Source organism: Phascolarctos cinereus, unplaced genomic scaffold (genome assembly GCF_003287225.1).
Source record: "Phascolarctos cinereus isolate Bilbo 61053 unplaced genomic scaffold, phaCin_HiC Scaffold_2;HRSCAF=192, whole genome shotgun sequence".
NCBI lineage: Eukaryota > Metazoa > Chordata > Mammalia > Diprotodontia > Phascolarctidae > Phascolarctos > Phascolarctos cinereus.
Genome location: NW_027555625.1, coordinates 57,176,439 through 57,199,179, shown reverse-complemented (window position 1 = coordinate 57,199,179; position 22,741 = coordinate 57,176,439). Strand labels below are relative to the sequence as shown.

The following is a 22,741-nucleotide window of genomic DNA, read 5'->3' as shown; positions in this document are numbered from 1 at the left end:
TGCTCTGCAGCCTCATTTTCCTTATCTTAAAATGAAGCAGCTAGATGAGAAGACCTTTAAGGGCTTTCTTAACCCCGAATGCTGTGATCCTGTCCTCAGTACCACTATATGTCCTATTTCCCCCAGCTATCACCATCTTGGTTTATAACCTTGGGCCTCCACGTCTTCGTTTGTAAAATGAAAGGACCCCCCTGAGCTCCCTTCTAGCCCTGACTTTCAAGGATTCAACCTTGTTAACATAAGACCATTCATGAATAGAGGCCCATTTGGCATTGTGGTCCAAAAGCAGGATGGTCATTTGGCCAGATGTCTCCAAAATGGACAAATTTTGGCATAGCCATGTGGGAGGATGAAAAGTTGGCACGTTTCCTTTATCAATCTCTTCCCCAACACCCATAACTTTCAGGCAGCTTCTCTGAGGAATGGGGAAACATGTTTTAGAGGCCAGGGCCCCCCAAAAGAGGAACCTCTACAGTTAAGGAGGGTTTAGTTAAAAACTCTTTATTTCTACTGACCTCAGGGACCCCATAAGGGGAAGGAAGAAGTCAGAGAAGCAGGGAAAGGAAGGACAGAAACAGCCAAGCATGTTGGAATAATAGAGAAAGCTCTCTGGACTTCAGATTTAAGAGGGTTTGTGTTCAGGCCTCAACCCTTCCCGGCCTCACTTGTGTGACTTTGGACAAGGTCTTTTTGGCTTTCTATGACATGTGATGATCAGTTTTGAGCTGGAAGGACCACAGGGACCATTTAGAATTAATTTTCCAACCCCTTGACTTTTATGGGTGTGGAAACAGACCCAGGAGGAGTTAGGTGACTTGCCCAGAGTCTGGACTTAAAATGACTTGATACAGATGTAGTGATATAGGCAGATTTGAATCCAGACCCTCTTTTCACTAGGCCATGCATCCTAAGATATTTTTAAGCCTCATGGGTATGCATGGGCTCTGTGTGTGTGTGTGTGTGTGTGTGTGTGTGTGTATGTGTGTGTGTGTTTTACTCAACAGGCACACTGCCTGGGGACAGTCTGTATCCTGGCATCCAGAAGGGGTATTGTTTCAGGATAATTGTCAGCCCAGAGAACAGGCATGGCTGTAGCCCAGTTCCAAAGACCACAGGCCCCAGCACTGGTTAATATCACTCCTTCTTTATGAAATTGTTTTGATACAGGTTTTTTTTTAACAGATTGTAGCATTTTACAGTTAGAAGAGACCATAGAGATTGTCTAGGCCAAACAGAGAAGGAAACTGAGGTTCACAGAGACTGAGACATGCCCTGGTTTCCACAGCTAGGAAGCAGCAGGCTTTGGAAGGGTCAGGCTTTGAAATCCAGCATCTCTACCATGTTGTGTTTAGGGTTTAGAGTTGGGAGGGCCCTGGGAGAAAGAGAGCCATCATCCAGTTCAACCCCATCACTTTACAGATGAGCAAAGTGAGGCCTCCAGTGATTTGCTTATCAAGGTCACACAGGTAGGAAACAGCTAGACCCAGGATTTGAGCCCAGGTCGTTCCAAATGCTTCAAAACAGCCCTCCCCCAAAGAGACCAGGCCTCCCCCACCTCCTGCTTTTTTTTTCCTCCTAGCCCAGCTAGAAGCATATAGAGTTTAAAGTTTTAAAATGCAAATATTTCTCTTTTATGAATACCAGCTGTCTCCCCAGAGCATACTACCACGGTACTGTACTTTATTGTCCAATTAGCTTCCTGTATCTGGATACTAGAGAGTCGAGGGAGAGACATTAGAGGGGGAGATGGAGGAAGAGAAGGAGATGGCCTGAGGAGAGAGAGAGAGAGAGAGGCAGCCTTCTGTGAGAAGTTTTGTGCTCGCTAGTGGCCTTACAGCAACACCTTTACCAGCATTCACAGCAGATGAGCATGGTTCGGAGGAGCCAGGCTTTTTTCCTTTCTCCTCCCAGATGGGGGAGACAGGCAGGTCACCTCTCCTTAAGGTGATGGAAACTCCACCAGCTTTCACAGCCTTGATTGGAGAAACAGCCCCTTTTAAAGGAGACAGACAGGGGGTGGGGGGAGGGCTGAAGGGAGAGGGGAGGTGGGCAGGGGCATTCTTTTCTTCTAAAAAAACCGTATCCAGCCCCACTTGCATTGGCTTCCTTATGCATTCACCTCGCATGCTTTTCACCAGAGCTGGCTTCCCCATTCACCAGGACTCTGCTGCTCTTACAATGCGAGGCAATTAGAATTGAAAATCTATGCAAAACAGCTGTTAACTGATTGTAAAGGAGTGCAGCTGTATGCTGGGTACAGATTGAAAACAGAGGCCCTGAAAGGAGAGGAAGTGTTGGAGCAGCCTAGGGTTAAGAGGCAAACTGATGTAACCTCGTCAAAGGGAATTTTATAGGGCTTAACCCTTTCAGGGGGGAGAGGGGGGTGTCTGGGTATATGACAGTGACCTTGGCTTCTAGAAAGCAGCCTAATGAGCCTTGGGTGGGGGGAAGCCCTCCTCCAGAGGGGACTTGGGGGTAGTGATGGGGTTTGAGGGTCAGGATCCAAGCCTGCCCTGAAAGCAGCCTTCCTCAGCTCCCTGGATACCAGAACAAACTTCCTTCTTTCTGAGAAGAGGGCACAGGGAGAGATGAGTTGTTCCTCTACCAAAGCCCCTTTATGTATTTCTCTTCATTCATTCGTTCATTCATTTATAGAATCTCAGAGTTGTATAGGACCTCAGAGATCATCCCAGTTCTTCCCCGCTCCCCCCCCCATGCCCTCTGTTTTACATGCCAGACATTTCTCTTCATCCTTCTCCCCCACCCCAATCATCACCATTGAACTCTCTCTGATAACAAGGGAAAAACAGGTCATCCAAACCCTTACAGCCCCAGTTTGAAAGCTTATACAGCCGGAACCTACCTCTACCTCTCTCTTGAGTAGACAGGTGGGTGTCTCTGTTCTTGGGAAGCAAGATATCTCGTTTTGCCTACTTTGAGGTTTTGTTTTCCTTCACATTATTATAGTCATTTATATAGAACTCTCCTAGTTCTGTTAGTTTTCTTCTGTATCAGTTCATACCAGCCTTTCTGTAGTTCTAGGACGTTTTCACTCCTCTTTTCTTAGGGTGTAATATCATTACCCTCATAGACAACATTTTGTCCCACATTCCATAATCGAGGGATGTCTGCGTCTTTTTTCTTTTTTTTTTTTGCGACCATCAAAAGTGCTGCCAGGAATATTTTGTAGGACCTCGATTTCTGTGGCTGACCCCCTTGGGATCTCTGGGTCACATATTAGGGCCTTTTTGCATAATTCCAGGGAAACCTGGAAGACCAGTTCATTAGTATATTAGTATGCCTGTCTTCTACCCTGTCTACTACTGCATTGACTATTTGTACCTTTCACCATTTTTGCCAATTTGCTACAACCCCGATTATTTATTATTATTTTTTCCAACAAGGAAGTCGAATCCTGGAGAGAGGGAAGGGGGGGAGGAGGGAGGTATGTGAGGTGGGAAGGAATGTTTCTTTCCCAAATTAACACTTGACTGGTAAAACCAGCAGTAGAATCTAGTTTACTGTGGTGCTCTTTCCACTAGGCCATATTGAATTTAGCAACTGTTTTTAGGCACCTACTGTATGCTTAGCACTCTTCTAGGCACTGTGAGCTGGCTATACTCATATTTGTTAAAAAATTATTTAAGCATTACCACACATTTTGCCCACGATAACTCTGCTGGGTAGGGAGTTGCAAGCATTATGAAATCTCATCATGCAGAAAAGAAAACTGAGGTTCAGAGTTTTAAAGTGTAAGCAAGTCACTTAATAGCCCTGGGCCTCAGTTTCCTCATCTGTAAAATGCAGTGGTGAGAGTAAATGAGTTATGAGGTCCCTTCCCACTCTAAATGTGTGATCAAGCAATGTTAGGGGAGGTCTGGTTGGGGAAATAAAGTTCTAAATGAGAGGAAAAAAGATTAGGTTAAATGACCTATCCAAGTGACACAGCCAGTAAGTGTCATATTTAGTATCTAAGAATATGAGGTATGGTGTGTGACCTCCAGGAGTATACAGTGTCCTTGAGAAGATAAATCAGTCAATGAATGATAGATAATACAAGGCAGTCCATGCTACCTGTACATATGAGAGGTGTAAATGGGAAGTGCCATAGGGAAACAGTTTGGAGACATTATTTTGAGATGATGAGATTGGAGAAGGCTGTATGAAGTTGGTTGCATTTTTTTTACCTGATCCTGAAGGGTCTACAGGCAGAGATGAGGGAGGGGGATTATCTGGGCAAATGTGGAAGTAGGGACTTCCCTCCACTCAATCTGGCATCAGAGGAGCTGGTTTCAGTCATCTAACAGTCAGCTTGTTGTCTTTGAACCAGTCATGTCTGACTGTCCCTGACCCAGTGGACCACACTGTCTATTGGGGTTTTCTTGGCAAAAATACTGAAGAGGTTTGCCATTTCCTTCTTCAGTGGATTAAAGGTGTTGAAAGGAAAATTCTTTTGTTTGGGCTTTTACCCTGATTAATGAGGCAAAACTTTGGACAAAGAGAATTAAAAGGAGTTTATTAGAGTAAGTACATCAAGGTAGCCACCTGTAGAGGGGCTATTTACTGGAAATCAAAGATGGCTCCAAGGTAGGGCCAACTTGTATTGGTAACTTTTAGAGAAAAATAATTTTGATAGGTCAGTGTCAGCAAAGGTGATTGAGCCCTTGCATCTGAGTTCCTTCCCAAGGTAGCAAGTACATGACAATTTCCAGGTACATACAGGTAGGGGGTGACTTGGCTAGGTGACAAATAATTGAGGACTGGGGGACATTGATTGACAAGATGGTCTGAGAACAATGGGTCACTGAGTCAGCTTTCAATAAAGGCAAATAGAGGTTAAGTGACTTGCCCAGGCTCACACAGCTAAGTAAGTATCTGAGGTCAGATTTGAACTCAGACTTCCTGACTCTCTCCACTGAACCACCTAGCTGCCTCCTAACAGTCAACTAACATTTATTAATTGCCTACTAATGTGTGCTGAACGTTGAGGTTACAAAGACAAAAACCAGTCCCTGCCCTCAAGGGGTTTACAGACTAACCAGGAAGACTACAGAGCAAACCACCTGTCCAAACAATACACACAGAATAATTTGAGGGTAGCTCCTGAAGGAAAGCATCTAGATTCAGGAAGATTGGGAAAAGATTCTTGCTGTAGGTGGGATTTAGCCAAGCTTTGAAGGAGTGGAGATGAGTATTCAGATCTCAGCTTTGATAATCTACTTTCTGGCAGAACCTTGGGCAAATTCCTCACCCCCCCTTGAGCCTCACCTTCTGACTCCTGGAAAAAGAAAGAGTTAATCTAGGATTTTGAAATCCTATCCGGGCTCGCAATCTGTGCTCCTGAATGAATATTGTTTGTATTGTATTGATTTGAATTGAAGAGCTGAGGTTTGGCTTAGACCGATCCTTTCACCTCATTACCCCTGGGGCTACTTTCCCAGACCTGGAAAGAGGTCTTCCCAAGGCTGATGATAAGGTTTACGCCATTATTCTCCGAGGTCAGACCTACTGGAGAATTTGACAAGTATTGTAATTCCTTTGGGGTGTGTCGGGGAGTTTGGGTGGGAAATTGATGGCTTCCTTGTCTCTTAGGAAACTGCCTTATGCCCTCAGGCTAGGAGGTCACTTTTGAGGGCCTTTTGCAAGTTTTATTATCCCAGATTTATTCATCACCCACTTAATTTAGTCTTCCTTCTTTGATTCTGCAAGCAGTTCTTGAATTCCTACTGCATACCTGTCCCTCTGCTTTAGCCTGTGCTTACCACTGGAAAACAACCCTTGTTCACTAGGAAATTGTGGGTTCCACACTGATACACAGGGAAGTAAATATAAGATTTGTATAAACCAGAGGTGGAGAACCTGTGGCCTTCTAGGTCCTTGGGTGTGGCCTTTTGACTGAGTCCAAGTTTTACAGAACAAATCCTTTTATGAAGGGTCAAAGTCAAAGGGCTGCACTTGGGGACCTAGAGGGCCTCGTGTGGCCTCGAGGTCGAAGGTTCCCCACCACTAGACTATAAACAAATGCAAAGTAATTTGGGGAGAGGAAGGCACCAGCAATTGATGAGATCCTGAAAGGCCTCTCTTAATAAAGTGCTGGTGGAATTGAAATCTCCATGAGATCTATGTAGATAGGTGAGTGGTCTTTATCGTCTTGTAGAAGCCTTGAAAAACGTCAGGGCTTAGCTGGGGAAATGAGAATTCTGAAACTCGGCAGGCCCTTTTGGGTGGCTGTTAACCTCCAGAGACTGATTCTTCCTCTTCTCTCCTGCCCCTTCACCAGGCCTGGTTTAGAGGAAGGAAGATAAGAGATGAAGAGGAGGATAGCCCCATTTTCATAGGTAAAACCAAGCACAAGGAAGAATTGTGAGAAATGAAAGAGTTAAGTTTCCACATAAGTAGATAAGAAATCAGCACAGATGGGCTAACTTCTTCGTCCAGGGGTAGGGAGTGACAATACAATTCTAGGCACATTGTGTATGTGGGGGGGGGCATATAAGGAAGATTGTAACCCCAGAAGGATTAGGACCAATCCTGATCCAGAAAGGAGGAGTTAGGCAGTTACTAACTATAAAGCTTGCTCTGGCTTCTTTACTTTCGAATTTCTCCTCTTCCAAGGAGGTGTGCCAGCTTCTCATAAGAATCAAAAGGAAGCACTTCAACCCTCTTTAATGAAAAGTCTTTGAGATACCCAGAACTGAGTCTGGGGTCATCTTTATAACAGGTTGCATCTTGCCCTGGGTTAGCACACACCTAAGTAGAAAGCAGGAGGCAGAATTTGATCTCAGGTTTTTCTAATTCCAAGCCCAAGACTTTATTCTTCATAGAGATATATACAATCTGCCATCGTTCGTAGTTTTTCAGTCTTGTCTGACTCTTCACGATTCCATTTGGGGTTTTCTCTCTCTCTTTTTTAAAGGCAATTGGGGTTAAGTGACTTGCCCAAGGTCACACAGCTAGTAAGTCAAGTATTTGGTCTGAGGCTGGATTTGCACTCAGGTACTCCTGACTTCAGGGTCCGTGCTTTATTTACTGAGTCACCTAGCTGCCCCCCATTTGGAGTTTTCTTAAAGAAGGTATTAGTGGTTTGCCATTTCCTTTTCTAGCTTATTTGACGGATGACGAAAGTCAGGTAAACAGGGTGAACTGACTTGCCCAGGATCACACAGTGAGTCACATTTGAACACAGATCTTCCTAACTCGAGGGCCAGCCTGCTTTCCTCTCCACTGTGCCACTTAGCTGTCCCCCTCTCCCCCTAAATCCTGGCAGGTGGCTGCTATTTTTATCCCAGTTTTACAGATGAGGAAGCAGAGTCAGATAGAAGCTAAATGACTTGCCCAGGATCACATAGTATCTGAAGCTAGATTTGGACACAGGGTAGGTCTTCCTGGCTCCAGGTCGAGCACACTTATCTATATGCATTTTGCCAACTAGCTAGCCTTAATTTTCCTTATTGGCCCAGTCCCAACAATTCCCTGTGCAGCAACTACTCATCTCGATTCTGGTTGTCTCCGTCCTGGCATATCCCTTCCTTTTCCTCACCTCTTACATAGCTGCCCTCCTCTGCCTCTATCCCTAGCCCCCGAACAAGTTAAGGACAGGCTCTTTAGTAGCCCCTCGTTTTTTTCCCTCTATCACTGCTCCTGGTCATTTTATTGGCAGTGTATGGAGGCATAAATGCCATATGATTTCAGAGCCAGATGGCACCTGTGTAACCTGGGGCAAATCATTTCACTTTCTTGGGCCTGTTTCCTTATCTATAGACCAAGGGGATGGAGGTGGACTTAGATGGCTTCTCCTGTTCCTCTCTGTAGAAAATCTGTGATCCTGGAGGAAACATCATAGCTGGAGGGGACCTTAGAACATAGGATGTCAAGGCTTGGAAGGGATGTTAGAGCTGAGAACATCAGATCTTGTAGTATTAAGCTCCTTATTTTATAGATGAGGAAATGAAGAGCAGAAACCCAGAAATTATTTGCTCAGGGTAATAATAGCAGCAGGGCCAGGGCTAAAATTCGGGCCTCTTAACTCCCCAGTGTTCTTTCCACTAGGCCACTAGCCTCATGAAAAGCTTCTAAAGAGAGAGATGGGGGGTGGTTTTTGGTGAGGCTGGATTAGGTCTTTTTTCTTTTAATGGGCCTGGGGAGATTAGAGCCAGAATGGAATTTAGGATTTAGAACTGGTAGGGCTTTAGGCATCATCTAATCCACCTCTGAGGAAACTTAGGCCCACAGAGAGGAAAGGAATTGTATTCTGGGTGTAGAAAATAAACAATACACATTGAAAGCTTGCAAGGTTACATTGAGGTTACCCTTTTGCAAGGTTATGCTGGTTCATTCTGCTGGTATTATTTCTGGGAGAGAGATCCTGGTATCATGTGAATACATTTCAAGACAAGCTTCCCTTAACCCACAGCTTTTCGGAAATACCTCCATACAGGCTCACAGCAGCATGCAAACATGACGACATACCTCAGTGCCTGTGTCTCATTTTCCCATTAACCCATTCCCCCCCCACCTCTCTTTTTCCCTTGCCAGTTTTCCTTGCAAAAAACAGAAGGTGACACGTTGGGAAGGAAATGGGTGGTTATGGGAAGTAGCAGGGAGGAAATGAGAAAAAGAAACCTTCTTGGCCGTGCCTGACAGCTGGTCGGGGGCACCTGAGGAGGAGAAGAGGGAAGGGAGGCAGGCCATGGCTGGAGAGAAACAGGGATAGGCTTGAGCCATGCAAGATGCAGAGGTTGGAGTCTACAGAGCAGGCAGGAAATTAGGAGTCAAGTACAGAACCTCGTTAGCAAGCACACAGGCTGCAGGAGAGCAATTCCCACTGTTAAACTTGGAGGCCGTGCTCCCAGATTACTAATTTCCTTGGGTGTTATAAAGCGCTCCTTGGACCGAGTATAGTGACAGCGAGTATCATCAATCTCAGGCTTGCCAGCTGGGTGGTTAGTTAGAATCTCTGGGAGGCATAGGTGAAAACCAGCTCTTTGCTGCCCTCTAGTGGTCCTGGTCGTGACTGCATTTACTTTGCAAACTGTTCTCCACCACTGACCCTTGAGGGCATTGCTTCCCCCAAGGCCCACTTGACCCAAGCCTAAGTGCTCCCTGCTTGCCTGAATTCTGGACTGCAAGGTGGTACATGCCCCACACAGAGGGGGAACCTGAGGGAGCCCTGCCATGGATCCTGTCTCAAACCTCAGAGTTCCTTTTTCCAGTCTCTGCCTACAGAACCCTTTTACTTAAATGCTTCAAGGATGTGGGTTCTCTCTCCATTGGTACAGAGCCCAGGACCCCTGTACCTACATAAGATAGTTTGAGTTGTGGCTGAAAAGGGGGGGGGGAATGGAGTGGCAGTCAGGAGGACCTGAGTGCAAATTCAGCCTCAGACACTTACTAGCTGTGTGGCCCTGGGCAAGGCACTTATTTTCTCCATGACTGTTTCCTCCTCCTTAAAATGAATGGGGAGGACCTGATAGTCCTTTCCAGCTCAAAAATCTATGACCCTATAATGTGACTTAGCAAATTTAATTAGACTGGTCTTCCAGTAATAAGACACTAGCTCTTCCAGGACAGACTATGGCTGATAGACCCATGTTGGAAATCTTTCCTGGGGTTGATAAGACCTGTCAGAGATGGCACACCACTGCCACAGATTTTGAGGATCCAGGGTGACCTCCAAGAGGTGAGGCATGGGGAAAAGGCTTCAGCTGAAGCCCCTTTTCTCATTGCCCTCAGAAATACCCATTCTTCTCACTTCCACAGCAGCTCCGGTGGTCACTTCACATTGTGCTGGAGATCTTTCTGCTTCTGGCGCCCAAGGAGGTCAGTCCCAGGGTTGGCCTAGCTGGTACAGAGAGGGTAAGAATCTCATGTTTTATTTTGCTTTGTGTTGTGATGGAAGGGCTTTAGTAATTGGCTACATTGAATACTAACTGGGTCGGCTTGTGCCCTGCCTGAATAATGGACATAAGGGAGGCAGTTAATACTAGTTACATTCTGGAACTCTATTTTCCCCAGTGTTTGACGATGAAAAGACGAACAACTGTCCTCAAAACTCTGTAACCCAGGTCCCTAGAGATGTAGAGAGCAGGAATCCAGGAGAGATTCCCCAGGACTTTGGCCAGCCCAGAGGCCAGTTGTTAAATTCCTTGCTTCCCCCATCCCACACCATCAGCTTTTTGGTTCTGGTGACTTCCTGTCTCTAGCTGTCAAAAGCTTTAGTAGCAGGCTGCCGGACCACCCCTCCCCCAGCGCCCCCCCCCAGAGTGAATCCACTGGGCTGTGGGTGGTATAAATTACAGGAGTCCTCGGTGTGAAGACACCGGGTGGTGAGTAAATTAGAGCATCTGGTCGCAGAGGCTAATAACAGAGGAAGAGACAAACATTAAGGAGGCGCCGGCCAGGGATCGCAAGTCGTAAATGGGAAGGGGCCCCTCCTGCCTGGTGCCTGGGTTGGCTCCCTGGCGCCTGCAGGTAGGAGCCAGTAACGGCCTCCCCCCTGGCCTCGCTGCCTGGCTTCCCCTTTGGTTTGTGGTCTGAGGGGGAAGCCTTGTGTAAGGCATCAGATCTTGCCCCTACACTCGCTCTCTCGGCATGGCTGCACTCCAGAGGCAAGGTCAGTGGGTCCCCTGAGCAGGGAGAGCCTGGTACCTTCCCCAAGGGTTCGTCCCCTCTGTGTATTCCTCCACCGGTTCCCCCTCCCCTTCTCTTTACAAACCCTACTGGGGGCAGACAGACTGGTTCTGCGCTCACCGCTGGCGCGGGCTCGGAGTGCCAGAAACCCGCCAGCGTCATCAGGAACAGATGGATGGGAGATGGCAGGCGCCCAGCGTTCCCTCCCTTCCCTTCGCAATCCGGGACTGGAGGTGGGAGGTGGGAGGGAGGGCGGGAGGGAGGAAGGGAAGGAGGGCGGTTGGGAGGCCCTTGGGGATCGTAGTTTGCACACTTGCCAAACGAGTCCAGGGCATCTCCCAGGGCAGGTTTGGGGGCTGGCAGGAGCACAGTGTTGGCACGGTGGGCTGAAAGCTAAAACCAGAACGAGGCTACCGTGGGCTCCCCAGCCATAAACGGCGTCTTCTTTCCTCGAGGTTTAAAACCATGCTTTCATGTTAGCCCTCACACACACACACACACACACACACACACACACTCCATGACAGCAGGAGAATGAGGACTGAACCATAGGCCTCTTGGTAACCTTGGGATGACCACCCTGAACACAGATTTTTTTTTCTTTTGGCCTCAGTTTCTATATCTGTAAAATGAGGGGGTTGGCTTAGATCGACGCCAAAGGCAAGGCCCTTTGCTGTTCGGTCCTCTGAATGCGGGAGGCTGTATGCTGAGTTCAAACTGCTGTGGCCAGACTGACCCAGCCCGGAATCCCTCCAGGCGAAGCAAGCCCTATTAACCTCCCGGCTTGCTGGGATGCTTGGCCCAGCTGAGGTTGGACCTGACTGGCTCAGGGGCCCTGCGGCATGGGTGTGAGGGGGAGGCTGAGCCCTTGGGGTAGGAGTGGGAGAACCTGTAGCCCTGTCCCTTCCAAGCGGGCTGTGGGTGCCCAAGAATTTCCAGACTCTCACTGAGTCATACCTGTGTGTCAAGTGCTTGGGTGAGGTGGGGTGGAATAATGAGCTGGGGCCTATCCCCGACTCGGGAAGAAAGGAATGGACCAACTCAGGGGGAGACTGCAATGCCAGTTTCTGAAGGAAGGAGGCCTTCCTGGTGACTGGAAACTCCCCGTCAATTTAATGAACTCCTCCTCCCCTTCCGGCTTCTGTAGTCGGCTTCATTTGTACCTGGAGTAGGTGACCCTCCTTTTCTTTAGACGAATGTCCGCACCCCGTCGGAATGGACTGTTACTCTAATTCCCCAAAATGTTATCACATCAATAGGGCAGAGACTTCTTCCAGTTTTCCTTCTCCTCTACATTCATAGGGACATCGATTTATACAGCTGGAAAAAGACCTCCAAGGTCCTCTCATTTTACAGCTGGGGAAACTGAGGCATCAAGCGATTGAGTGATTATTAGTGTCTGAAGCAGTTGAAGGCAGGTCTGCCCAACTCCAGATCTACTGCGCCACCTAGCTGCATATTGCATCCCATGGCCCCTTAAAGACAAGCCCAAAGTTTTAAAAGGTGAGAAGGGACTCTAACCGGATTTGGAGTCAGGAAGACCTGAGTTCAAATTCTACTTCAGACAAAGGCAGATAGCTGAGTGATCCTAGTCAAATCTCTTTGCTACTCTGAGCCCACGTTAATGAATCATAAAATAGGGATAATAAAATCACATCTATTTCGGAGGGTTGTTGTGAAGATCATATGAAATCATGTATTTAGAATGCTTTGCAAACCTTAAATCTCTCTAGAAATGTTAGCCTTTTTAGTTTGTAAAGGAGAAAGGTCAGTAACCTTCCCCTAGAGAAGCAAATCCAGTGTCATTTTGATGGGGGTGAAGGAGACAAATTGCTGTCTATACATAGGAGTCTTGGTTGAAATGGTTATGTCCATATCAAGGGCTTGACTTTTAATGTTGTTGATAAATTTAATATTCACATGTCCAGTCTAGGGTGTGGGCTGTGGTAGAATGATTTCCCCCCCCATAGCTCCTCCCCTTTACCTGTGAGTGTCCTGGGCTCACCTGTGTTAATGCTGGGCCAGGCCTGCTTGTGTGGGCTGTGTTGGGTAGGGTGGGGGCGAGAATGTGTGCTTTGAGGGAATACACTAGGGTGTCCATGGTGGGTGTGTGTGTGTGTGTGTGTGTGTGTGTGTGTGTGTGTGTGTGTGTGTGTTTGCGTTTGCGGGAGAAACCCGACACCTCTTGTTGGCTTAGGTCAGGAGCAGGGAAATGAGCCAGTGGCATGGGGCGCGGGCGGGGGAGGGCGTTGGGATTGGGTGTGGCCTCGGCGGTGGCGGCGGCGGCAGCAGGTGTTTCTTGGCCGGGGCCCCGGAAGCTCCACCTCCCCAGTGGGCCAGCTCCCGAGGAGCCGCGCCGGAGCAGCCCCGGGTGAGCCAAGCAGTTCAGACAAACAGTGGGGTGATGATGGCTACACAATGTGTCAGCTTGCTCTGAGGCGGAGCTGTGGGGCCCTGGCATGAAAGGTGAGCTGGGGACGGGAGGGATTGTGTGCGAGAGTGTGTGTGGCGGGGGTAGGGAGTGCTGGGCAATCCGGGCGGGGTGCCCCCCCCTTTGCCAAGAGCCCGCAGGGGGTCTTTGGGCCTTTCCAGCAACAAGTTCTCGGGTTTCGCGGGGTCTGGATGGCTGGGGAGAGGCAGGGGGGCGGGAGGGAGGCTGGGAGGGGGCGGGCGGGCAGCCAGCCGCAAACGGCTTTCGGCAACTTCCCCCAGAGTGTTGCGGGCGATAAGAGCTGGGCGGGCAGGGAACGAGACCAAAGGGCAGATCCGTCCCCCGTGCGCCCCTCCCCGGCCCCGAAAGCGCCTCCCTGGCGCGCGCGGGGGTGGAGGGAACAGCGGCCCCGGGGGCTTCGGGAGGTGCTGGTGTGGGCTCGCTGCGCTGCTCTGCTCTCCTCTGCCTTACCCTACCCCGCTCTGCTGTGCTCTCCCCGAGCCGGGGGTCGGGATCTCCGGGGCCTCGAGCCCCGCCCCGCATCCGCCCCTCGCCCAACCACCCCGCACAGAGCAGGCGAGGCTCGGACGGGACTGAGAAGGGGCACGCTTCTCCCCGGCTCCTGGGTGAGCACTCCGAGGCGGGCGGCCCTGCTCCTGCCCCTATTCGGCGGGCATTGGGACTCGGATCTGGAGCCTGCTCGTGGAAGGCTCCGCGGTCCGGAGGAGAGGGAGCCGCTGTCTGTGTACGTGTGGGGGAGTGCGTGCGGGTGGAGGGGACGCGGGAGAACCGGGGGTGGGGGGTGGGGATGGCTGGAGGGTTAGTCCCGAGGCGGAGGAGTCTCGCTTGCTCCCCGGCCTCCCTTCCCTTTGGGCTGGGAGCGGAGTCGAGAAGGAGGAGGAGGAGGCGGCGGCGGCAGGGGCAGGCAGACTCCTTCCTTAGCTGCCGAAATAAAAGTTTGCTCAGCCGGCAGGAGGGCACGGGCGGCGGCTGCGTGCCCCAATGGCAGGTGTTGGGTGCCCGGCTGGGCTCCCTGGGGCGTGGAGGCTTCGCGGTAATGTTTCGTGGCTTTTTGTGTTGGGGATTGGGGGGGGTCGTCTCTTCCTTTGATTAGAGGGACGGGGCTGATCTGGAGAGGCGGGGGCGGCTGGGAGCGGAGCTACGACTTAGAGAGGCTGAGGATCTAGCCGTGGCTGCTGAACCGGTGCCAGGGCGCCCCAGCTGCCTCCCGCCTCCTCCTCTCACAGGACGTGGTTCCCCAAAGCTCTCTGGAGCTTGGATATGGGGCAGACTTCCCTCTTTATTCTCAACTGCCCTTAATAAAGAGATCCCCCTGCAGCTTTTGTGCGCCCCCCCCTTCGGCTGTCTCTACCTATGGCAGCGGGACTGGCATTCTCTACCCTCCCCCCTTTGAATTCTGTCTTCCTGGCTGCTCCTTCCCTCCGCCCGCCCCCACCTCTAAGATGGCCCGGGCTGACTCCCTGATAGGCGGTGAGTAGCCAGCCTAAGTGGAGCCAATTCAATTAGATTGCAGCAACAGAGACACCTCCTTTCCAGCCCTGCGCTCTGGCAGGCTAATTAAATTCCCTTCATGGAGGCGGACCACGGGTTCAGCTCACCCCTTCCCAGCCACCTCCTGGCCTCCGCTCCCTCCCCCAACCCCAAGGTTAGCGGCCCCCCTTGGAAGTGGGAGTGACCCGACCCCCCCCCCGGTCCCAGCGAGGAGATGCTGCTCTGGAGTAGAGGATGATGGAGAGATGGTTGTTTTGTTTTTCTGGGACAGTTCAGGTATATTGGGGAGAGGAAGGGTCCTGCTCTCCTCCTAAATTACTGGGAAGGAGGAAATGTGGGGCCAGGGGAATATTTGTTTGGTTTTAAATTCACAAAGGCCAGCGGTCAGCACCTGCTTTGACTCCTGGAAGGCTGATTGATACGAATGGAACTGACTGGATGGATTGGTCTCTGTCGGGCAAACCAGCCTTTGTCAGCAGAGTGGGTTTAAAATAAATTAAACCCTAGTTAACCCCAAGATGCCTTATCTGGGGAACAAAAAAAAGGAGGCTTTCACACTGAGGTTAGGAAAGTTTTGAAAGGCAGAGACAGCTCTCTCCTCCTCTAAAAAAAAGATTGCTTTTGTTTCAGCGGCACTCGTAGCCCCTACGATTGCTGAGCTGTTTGTCCTAAGTGATTAAGCTGATTTCCAAGACTTGGGGACAAAGTCTCAGGGTATTCTGTGGTCACCCACCTGGTACTCTATGATTTCCCATGTAACTTTTTCATTCCCTTTTTTTTTTCCTTCAGAAACTCCATCCCTTCCAAACTGGGGTTGTACAAATCCTAGGTTCTTCCTTGTAAGTTCGAGTTTTAATAATAACCAGCCTTGAATACTACTGCTAATTTTTTAAAAATGGTGTAATAAGTGCTGTTTCCAGGATGAGTTGTTGTTCTCTTAGAGGAAAGAAACTGGGGCAGGGGGACAGTGGGTAGTGTTATGTGTGAAATTATTTGACCAAGGTCATCCCCCCACCCCACCCCAAACTAGCTTGACCTATTTCTCCAACTAAAGAGCTTTGGGACCTTAGACAAGTCACGTCTTTTTTCAGCTTTCTTTTCCTCACCTAGGCAATGGGAGTTTGGACTACGTTATCTCTAAGGTTGTTTACAGGGTTAACATAATTAATTTGGCCCCTAGTGGTAGTAAATCTGAAACCTCCTGTAGCTGGTGTTCCTAGAAGCATGTTTGAATCCATTGGTTCTGCCCCCTGGCCACTGTTGGTTTTGATGGACAAAATACAGCTAGCAGTAATTCCTAACCACTTGAGTAGAAATCCCATCTTTTTACTGAAAATACCATGTGGTATGTATTTCAGTATATTTCTCACCATTTCTGCAGCAGATCTCTGATTTCAGAGAGAGAGAGAAAGTGTGTACCTTTTCTGTATACTTGAATGGGCAGGGTAGAGGATGATAGTAAAGGGGTAGAGGGTGGGGGATTTCTTTTGGAAGAGGGGTGGAAGGTAGAACTTTTAGAGCCTGGAAAAGTAACTAGATTGGGGAAGAAGTGTTTTAATAAATAAAGCTCTCTGAGGGCATTCCAAGATACTATTTCCAAAGGAGGGGCAGGCTGGGAGACAGAAATATCAATTCTGGAAGGCACATCTGTTTAGGGGAATACTGGCATTCTTGAGAATCCCTTGTTGTGCGCAGTAATCTGAAGAGTATGGGGGTGAGGAAACAGCTCTGGAGGTCTGGGAGCTCTACATGGGGAGTTATAGACATAATTTCCCTATCACCGAGGGAAGTTCCATGGGATGCAAATTGTGTTTTCCGTGGTTTCAGAACCTGTGGGCTCAGAGGGCAGCAGTTTGTGAGCCCAAAGCCTTCTCCCCCATCCAGGTGCGATTAGCTAAGATATAGACCATGTGGGCCCCCTTTGCCTTAAGCAGGTCGGCCAGGAGAGTTTCCATGGCGCCACTCAGTGGCCAAACCAGGACCTGAATCTGCCAGTCAATCCCTGAATTGAACCCATCAAACCACGCTGTGTCAGAACTAGACCTTACTGATTGGCATGTCCCTCCCCCTGGGTTTACCAGAGAAAAGGCTGAGACCTGGTCCTGGGGAGCCACTTTCCAGAGCTAACAAGTGACCAAGGCCCAGGTCCACTCGGCATCAACATGTCTTTCCTTAACTCTATTCCGATAACTCTCCCTTTTCCCCTCTAGGACCAAGGTGTACGCTGAGGAGGATGGGACCCCTTAGGTTGTGGCAGGCATGGGTGATGGTCAGTCCCCTGCCTTGACAGAAAAGGGGAGGAAAAAAAGAAGGGCCTAACTGGCTTCCCCTTTCCTTCCCCCCTTGGGACTTGCAGGGGCTTGCTTGTGCCATCAGCCAGCAGGGCCGGTTTTCCCTCCTCCTGGCCCTCCCAACCTAACCAGAACTCCTTGTTCATTCCCAAGCAGAGATTATTACTAGAAATCCAAAAGCCCTGGCAAGGCTTGTAAGGTCATTTTTAATGGCCTTTGTTATAGCAACCAGAGCATCATCAAAGCCACAAGGCTATGTGAGTTACACCGTCCCTTCTCCAGGCCCCTCCCTTCCCCGAAGATTTGGTGGAAACCCTTTTTCGCCTGCACTACACTTGCTGCTGCTGACTTAGCATTTGGTGATCAAGGGGAAATATGGACTGGTTTTGCTTTTACTATTTTATTTTTCTGGCTTTGTTTTTTAATGGATTTTCATAGTTCTTTGAGTCTTCTGGGTTAATAGGAATAGACTAACATTTACGTGAGGCTTTAAAATTTGCAGTGTGCTTTAAAAATCTCATTTAATCCTTACAACCACCCCTGGGAGGTTGGTGTTATTACTTACCCTCATTTTACAGATGAAGAAACTGAGAAACAGGTATTTCAGTGTAGGTGAGGATAGGGACTTTTTGCCTTTTTGCTGTTGAAGAGCCGAGGCGTGACTAACCCAGGGCCACACAGCTAGTAGGCCAAATTCAAACTTGGGACTTCCTGACTCCAGGCCCAGTGTGCAGTCTGCTGGGGCATCTGGCATGTTTCTTCGCGTGTTTAGGTGGCACTAGAGACTACCCTTGAATTTTCCTGGGATGAGGAATACTGCCATAGGTAGAGTTGCCAGGAGGCATAGAAATATTGTGCTGAAGGAGCTTGGATAACAAGACATTTATTTAGTTCATAGATGAGGTTGGAGGGTTTAAAACCAGGCCTGAGGGGGCAGCTAGGTGGCGCAGTGGATAGAGCTCCAGCCTTGGATTCAGGAGGACCTGAGTTCAAATGTGGCTTCAGACACTTGACACTTACTAGCTGTGTGACCCTGGGCAAGTCACTTAGCCCCGATTGCCTTACCAAGAAAAAAAGAAAAAACCAGACCTGAGGACTAAGAGAAGTGACCTTCCCAAGCCTCTACAGCTAGATGGTAGCCTTGCCAAGATTAGACCTGGGCTTTCTGACTTCTAGATAATAATAGCATACGTGACAATTTAAGTTTATAACACACTTTATATTGTGTCATTTATATTGCTTCTTCTCATTTGATCATCCTAGGAAGTAGTCTGTTATCGTCGTTTTGTAGATGAGGAAACTGAGGCTGAGAAAAATTGTGTCATACAGTTAATTGAAGTGTCAGAGGCAGTTTTTTAATCTTGAGTCTTCCCTGATTCTCAAATCCAGCCTCTTTTTTTTTTTTTAATTACCCAACGGAGGCTGATGGAAAAACCGTCCTTAGGTATTGGTTTTCTCATCAGTTTTGGCTGTTATTTATTTTCTAACTGCTGTGTGCTCAGCACTGCATCAGGTAGTCGGTGGGTGTATGCTGAGAGGATGAGACAAGGACCTTCTTAATTCATTCAGGAAAACCTCAGGGAGATATGTGACAAGTAGAGGATGGTAGTGACTGTATAAATGCAGTCTGTGAGACTAAAATGTATTTCTGAGGAGCAGCAGCCCAGTGAGGGCAGGGAGATCTTCATAGCAAATCAATCCTCCCTCCCCTGTTTTTCTCCAGTCCCCTGAGGTTAGAAGTGGTCTTTAAGGCCTGCGCATGATGACAAATACAGGGCCTCTGGGTTTGGTTGCAGAGGATTTTTCAGGCCTCTGGGGAAAGGCTTGGGCTGTTTGGCTCTCAAGATGTTTACTATAGCCAGATAAAGCTTTAGGTAAAAGAATTCCTTCTCTTTAGGTAGCTCAGTACTCTGTGAAGCAAGCAGTCTTGGTAATCTTTTATCTCTTCCTGAAGCTCAAAGAAGGTGGTGCTATAGAGATGTAAGTAATGGGTGGGGTGGGCTTTCCCTCTTGTGACCCTGGTTTAGAGCTAAGACTAGACCTACTGTTTATCTCTGTGATCCCTGTGGCTCTCACCGCCTCTCCCTTACACTCTGGGACAATTTGAGACAATCCTCTGATCTGATAAGATGTAGAGAAAGAGGTTGCCTGGGCTCATAACATGAACTGGCTTGTTGATTCCTCCTCCCTCCCCAGAGCCAGCCTTATGAACTGGGGAAACTCATTGGGTGGCTTAGGGTGCTCTGGACTCTTGAGTCCCCAAGGATTTTCCACCATCCCAATTCTTGGACTTTAGCATCCCTCCTAATTTCAGCTAAGCCTTTAAATTCTGGACCTGCCTCAATTTCTCCAAAAGTTTGATGACTTTTGAGGCTCACGTGATAATGTGGTTGCCTAGTTTATCTGGCCTTCTCTTCCTGGGCCTCAGTTTCCCTGCCTATAAAGTGAGGATGTTGGATTTGATTTCCACCGTCTTTCATTGTAAATCTCTTTATCAGTTGACAGGCACTTTCTTCATGTGCTGTAATTCTCCATGGAAATGCTAGCCTTTCTTGAAATTCATGGGACTCTTTTGTGGTCACTGATTTCTCTCCTTCTCTTGAGTTGTTAAGCATTCTTTAACAATAATTTATATAACATGTGTATATACATGTATACACATGTACACACATGCAAACGTGTGTCTTTAAAAGATTTGGAAAGTTGCTTTCTATCAGTTTCCTCACTGGGGCTACACTGGTATTCTTCAGGCTAAATGGATTACCTGTGGTTAAATAGCTGTGAGATTTGAACCCAGATCTGACTGACCTCAAGCCCACTCTACTGCCACACCATGCTGCCAAGAAAACCAGCAATGGAGGCAGAATGTGAGAATATGTTATTGACTTAACAGGATCACAGGATTGATTTTAAGCTGGGAGACTCCAACCCCTTTATTTTGCAGGCTCCAAAGAGAACAAATTTGCCCAAAGGTCTTGATGGGGACTTAAACTCTGGCCCCCTCAATTCCCAAACCAGTGTTCTTCCCATTAATAGCATACTGCCTCTTCTTGGTAGGGATTGGATTCCTTAGGATCCCATCAGGCTCTCAAATTCTGTGGCTCTTGATGCTAGCTTGCTGCAGATCTCCATCTCTGAGCCTTCTTTCCTCCTTTTTTTTTTAAATGGGTGTAATCACCACTTTGCTGCCCACCTCACTGGGTTTCTGTAAGAAACAGTGGAGCTAACCTCTGTGGAAATCATGCCATAGAAATGTGAGATGTTCCTTACCAACAATAATCATAGCTGTGAGTAGGTACCGGGAAGTGACCTGTCTTTCCCTCCTGCTGATTCTTTGAGCCAGCCTGCCGTTGTTTCTCCTTTTATAACTGTTTCTGGTTTTGGTGCACTCTTCCAAAGGCTTAAACATCACCCCCTTAAACAACAACTCCCCTTAGGGCTGTTTCAGCCACAGAATGTGACTTTATTGAACTGCAGCCCACACGGGTCGTAATTGTCATTCATTAAAACACATACAAAACCTTAAGTTTTTCAACCACCAGATTTCTCCCAATTAAATTACTCTGTTTCCATGAATGCTGCCGATTCCTTCCTGGGTACTAGCACTCCAGGAAGTGGAGAATTTTTGTAGCTTATTAGAGATCTTGGGTTTTAGAGCTGGAAGAGATTTTTAACTCTCTACGTCTGTTTTCACTGATAGGCCAAAAGTTCCTTGAGTGCGCCAGCTCTGTCTTGTTTGAGTTGATTGATTATAGAAGAAGAGTCTTGAGGCCCAAGTGACTTGCCCAAGGTCACTGCAACTGAAGTAGGAGCCGTCATTTGACACCAGGTCTCTTGACTCAAAGGTCAGTGATGGTGCAGTTCTGCCTGGCTGCCTTTTTGGGGAAGAAGGATTCAGCCAAATGACTCTAATCCATAGGTGCTTCTCCTTCAGCCTTGCACTTCTTCCAGAAGAATTGCCATTACCTTTGGGCAGCAATAAAAGGTATTGATCCAAGAGCCGCCTGTCTTGTATTGATGTTGGATAGGTTAAGCGGTTCTTAAAGGGGGGAAGCATTTATCAAACTGAGACTCAGCCTGAGTTTGCAGGAAGGGGCCAGTGACTGACTGTGGAATAGATCCTGAAACTGGGAGGCATCTGGAGGGGAGCTTCTGAATCTTCCTCACCGTGGAAGGGAAGAATTTATTGGAAAACCGCAGCCTGTTTTTCTTTTTCATTTATTCCCCCCACGAGGAATTGTGTGTGTATATCAATTGCTGTCCCTTAGGACTTTATCAAGCTTGGGGCAGAGGGAACTGGAAGAAAACATCGAGGGCTTTGTGGTGTGGAGGGGTGTAGGAGCCTTGGCTCTGAAGCCAGAGGAGCTGGGTTCAAATCCTCCCTCCGATGCTTAGGATCTGCTTGACTGGGTAAATCACCTCATCATCCTGGGCCTCAGTTTCCTCTGTAAAATCAGGCCATTGAACCACATGGCCCCTGACATCCCTTTTAGCTCCAAATCTGTGCACCTATGTGGAGCTTTCTGGAGGATTAGATTTGTTATATATTAGGAGTATTGAAATCCATGTGAAAAACCCCAACCCTGGAATTAGAATGAGGCCCAGGGTTTGAATTCCAGCTCAGTTCTTTAATAACTGTGTGACCATGAGTAAGTCACTGTAACTTCCCTAGGTATTCCTCTCCTCCCCCCCCCCCGGTAAAATGTGGAAGTTAGACTCTACCACCAGAGGCCTTTAAGGAAAAACTTGGTGTGATAGAACCTACAGGGATTCTTGTTTTGAACAGTGTGGGACTCTGTCCCTTCCCACTGTCCAGAAAGCCTTTCCTATCATAGGCCTCTTAATTCTAGTGCCTTTTCTCTGTTGCTTGGGTTTTTGGGGTTTTTTTGGTGTTTTTTTTTCTTTTAGGCAGTTGGGGTTAAGTGACTTGCCCAAGGTCACACAGCTAGTAAAAGTGTGTCAAGTGTTTGGTCTGAGGCCAGATTTGAACTCAGGTACTCCTGACTTCAGGGCCGGTGCTCTATCCACTGCGCCACCTAGCTGCCCCTCTCTGTTGCTTGTTTGCACGTGGCTATTTGCATATGTGAAACTGAGAATTCCTCCAGATCGGGCCCATCTTTGGCCTCTCTTGCTATCCCTAGTACTTAACACAATGCTTGGCACATAGTAAATGTTTTTTTTTAAGGCAACTGGGGTTAAGTGACTTGCCCAGGGTCACACCGCTAGTACATGTCAAGTGTTTGGTCTGAGGCCAGATTTGAACTCAAGTCCTCCTCAGGGCTGGTGCTCTATCCACTGCACCACCTAGTTGCCTCATATATGCTTAATTAATGTTTATTGACTGACATTTTGGGGATCAGATGTTCCCCTGAGTTCCCCTTGGAGGACTGGATGGTCTATGTGCCTGATTCTAAGCCATTATGATTGGGCTCTACCACTAGAATATTCTATCAGTTTATCTTTTAATTAGCAGCTGTATTAAGTTCCTAAGAGTTGCTAGGTTCAGTCACCAATGCTGGAGATAGAAGAAAGAAAAAGGACCCCAGTCCCGACCTTCCATTCGATTTACTGTGAAGGAGGGGTCTGATATGCCGTGGTTTGTAGATAAGAGAGCTGAAGGGGAGAGCCCTACAAAGTGTTCTGGGTGACAAAAGCCCCAGCTACTTATGGTACAGGTTGTCCTTGATGGAAGAAGTGGGTCGATTGGCTGTCTGGAGGAAAAGGAGGAAGACAGTAGGGAAGGAAGAAAGGAGAAAGAGAGAGAGAGAGACAGAGACAGAGACAGAACAGGAACACCGTGCTAGTCGTCTGGCCACTGGGCTAGCAGCTTCTGCCTCCTGGCCCCAGTGGCCTGGATTTCCACTACATCTGAGCTTGT

The 22,741-nt window shown here is 48.3% G+C and overlaps 1 protein-coding gene across 1 annotated transcript in view; it reads left to right on the top strand.

Moving 5' to 3' along the window:
- Positions 1-22,741, top strand: part of GSE1 (Gse1 coiled-coil protein) — an 804,746-nt gene that overhangs the window by 690,491 nt on the left and 91,514 nt on the right. Inside the window, 1 exon segment of the mRNA XM_020989231.2 lies at positions 9,760-9,855. Within this exon segment, the coding sequence (XP_020844890.1) occupies positions 9,760-9,855 (96 nt within the window).